The 3,548-nt window shown below is 44.1% G+C and overlaps 1 protein-coding gene across 1 annotated transcript; it reads right to left on the reverse strand.

Moving 5' to 3' along the window:
- Positions 1-551: 551 nt before the first annotated feature.
- On the reverse strand, positions 552-2,647 carry LOC106808250 (organic cation transporter 1-like). The gene is given in 3 exon segments (XM_014810880.1): positions 552-1,830; positions 2,073-2,368; positions 2,577-2,647. Coding segments are annotated over 2 exon segments (1,527 nt in total). The 5' UTR covers positions 2,321-2,368; positions 2,577-2,647.
- Positions 2,648-3,548: the final 901 nt, after the last annotated feature.

Below are 3,548 nucleotides of genomic sequence, written 5' to 3' on the forward strand. Positions count from 1 at the left end.
GACTATAAACATATATGTCCTGATGATATCATATCATATATATATATATACAATTTTGTAATGAATAAACGGCAAATAATAAATTAGATAACCGGTTCACATGTACAGTTACACACTGAATAATCGATGATTTTGTTTAAGAATTGTAAAGCAATTACACTGAGTAGTCAAATGCATTTCTTTAACATAGATGAACTCACAAGTAGGAGATATTACCAAGTCAAGTAAAATAAAAATAAATTGTTATTTGATCCCGGTGATTGTTGATCTTTGATTCTCAAGTTATGACCTGCCAGTGCATATTTGAATTGCCATTTACATTCCAAATATTACATCCTCATGCAAACCCACTGTGATTTGTGGTCGTATTGTTGACATACATATTAACGTTTTTACTGTTCCTCTAGCTACATCTGACTATGTATGTTACATAGTCTCTGTAGTATATACAGTATACTCTATGGTATACTGTATGGCATACTCTATAGTATATACATCTGACTATATATGTTATCATAAATGAAACTGCTCGCTTTTTACAAGATAAAATATCACAAAACAGTTAAATCAGTTCTCGCGCTGCTCGTAAGGACATTGAAACTTCCCATGATGTCGTAATTTTCTTGTATCGGGGGCGAACTTCCAGCTCTGCTGATGTGGACAGTCTTCGACAGACAACCCACAAAGGGAAATTCGGCCTTACGATTTTCAGCCTCTGCGATTGTTGCTGGAAGTGGCATGTTCAAGGTCTCAGGCAGTCCTAGCCCGAGCACACCAGCCGTGAGCGCAAGAGCCCCCATAATGAACGCGGGCAAAGTCTGATAGTCTTTACCTATGTAGACGACATAAGGCACTGCTATCGTGCCCAGCGCTGCAACGACTTGACTGAAACCGGTGCCCAGGCCACGCACCACTGTCGGGTACACTTCGCCAGCAATTAGGTATATGTCAACAAACGACGCAGATATGCCGAACTTTCCGATGACTGTCAACATTATAGTTATCCATAGATGGTTATCGTCCAGCGGCACCAGCACTGTCGTGATACAGGCCACGCCAGAAACGACCATGGCCAGGCAGAGCGGGCCGCGACGTCCCCAGCGATCTAGGACGAGCCACAGAAACGGGTATCCTAGCATCTCTGCCAGGGCTGACAGAAGCATGTTCAGATAATCCGAGCTTCCCAGCATTGGAATGTACAGGTTTAGACCCACGTACACTGTAGCGTTTGCGAACCAAATGAACGTAATTAGAAAGGTCTTGTTCCGTAGATTCTTAGTCTTGAACAAGTCCCTGAAGTTGTATTTTCTGGTCGTTTGTGGCGCTTCCTCATTTCCATAATCTATGCCTGTTGTGTCTTCTTTAGGTTTTAAGTTCTCTGAAAGTATGTTTACCGGTATTTCTTTACCATTAACTTTGGCAATTGTTTGCACTAATCTCTCGGCCTCAGCTACTTTATCATTTGCCATCAACCACCGGGCCGACTCTGGCATAAAGAACCAGTACACATAAAAAATTGCAAACGGCAGGGAAGTAGCGAGAGCGAGATGTCTCCATTCACGCACTAGGTATGCAACTCCGGGTAGTAGACACAAGCCGACTGAATACGCCATGCACTGCATCAGTGTGGTGAAGCTTCGCTTCTCTGGCCCAACCAACTCGATCCCCTATCACACGAATGGAATAGTGAATATTGCAAGGGATCGTGAGGCCGACCAGGAAGCGGAAGAAAGTAAAGCTGATTGGTTCCGGTGCGAAAGCTGAGGCAACCGCAGCAACAAGCTGCAGCGTGAGGCATATGAAGAATGAAAGTTTTCGTCCGAGTCTGTCCTGTAGGAATCATCAGATGTAATTTCACACCAAGTTCCCGAGAGAGATGATTGAGAAACCAGGGGCGTTATCCAAGCGCGATCACAAACAATATCCCAGGCGGTACTAGTCGTGGAGTCGTACAGAGTCTGGTCGAAGTCCCATCCATCGTCGCAATCAATAACTGGCCACAACATATTATCAGGTTGCCAACTGCCATTTTGTGCTACAAGTTCACTGTAGTTTGCATCGTACATACACACCTGAGCATAACTTCCACCCCTTGCTTGTACTCAATGGGTATGCTCAAGTTCTTTTTGTCATCATCAGCGTATTCCTTCAGTTCTTCCACGTGACACCAGTGGTCAGGCACGGCAAGGAGGACAATGGTGACATATCCCTGGAATGCACACGGAATGCATGCAGGGATACACACTAGCCAGAATAACAACTTTTGGTAGCGTCCCCAGCTGCCGATCCGCGGTAGAACATCATCAAAATCCTGTACCATTTTCTCACTGGAGTGTTGCCGCCTGCAAGTGTCTTCCAATCCTTGTAACTGCAAAAATAAAAAACATTTAAATTTGGTTTCACGATTGAAGTGTCCTCTATTTAAAATTTCCTATACCTACGCCACATTTGTAACAGACCTATTACATAAATTTCGATAACACATTATACAAGTGACATATTATATTATGACTAGAAAATAGATTAGTATAAAACTAACAAAGCAAATATATTTCTAGTTGTAAATTAAATTTTACCTTTGATAGCGGTGATGGACTTCTATGGTCGGTACTGCCTATGGATCTCGCCTCTATGACTATTCATGCTCCAGATAGTCCAGTTGCTAAAATGTTGACCCTGCAATGTTAACTTACTGTTTGAACTTTTTCATGGACATGTGTTCTATATAGTTAAGGCAGAGCGCTTAGCTTGTTGCTACCTGTGGCAACGTTATGACGCATTTCTTGGAATTCAAGATGGCCGCCGCCGGTCGATCTTGATTTTGGTCAATTTACAACTTTGTATCTCGAGGCCCTAGAGTGTCATGCAATACCGCTTTTTAGGGTTTTCGAGGTCAGGAGACCATTTCTGGACGTTATTTTAATATGGGTCCAGGTCAAGATCAAAAGCAAGGTCAAACGGTCAAATACAGACACTTTAATGTAAATTCAAACGAGCAAAAAGCAAACCGCTTAAACATACACAATAAACAGTAGTTTCACAATCCTCTATGACCTCCTCATCCTCATTAACTCCTCAATCCGCATCAATCATCAATTGTCATCTGTCGTCATCATACACCTAAGCCCTCTTCATTGCTTACGTGCGCATCTATTTTCGTCGAATTGACACTACAACGGGCGACTCCTCGCCTCGCAGTTGCAATAATCTGTGCATGAAGGCCTGCACGGTTGCACTGGGCAACGTTGCCCCGCTGCCATGCCTTGCCTCTGCGCCTGCAGCTGCAGCGTCACTACACTCCAGGACGCTTGGGGAGCAACTGGCGCGTTAGCATGGTCGGTGTGATGGTGGAGGCCTTTGCATACTCCACCAAAAGTTGGTAATATGTAGAGCTCTTCCAGTGTGGTCCACGTTGGTTGCTGTCCTTCACAGTAGCATCTGAAGGTGATTCCACGAGCACATCAGCTGCAGCGTTGACGTCAGTCGGATGGCAAGTTTCTTCAGTTGTGGTCGACTTCTTATGGCTGCGGTAGAGGCGAGTACGTCAA

This window comes from Priapulus caudatus, unplaced genomic scaffold, assembly GCF_000485595.1.
Source record: "Priapulus caudatus unplaced genomic scaffold, Priapulus_caudatus-5.0.1 Scaffold263, whole genome shotgun sequence".
Classification (NCBI taxonomy): domain Eukaryota; kingdom Metazoa; phylum Priapulida; class Priapulimorpha; order Priapulimorphida; family Priapulidae; genus Priapulus; species Priapulus caudatus.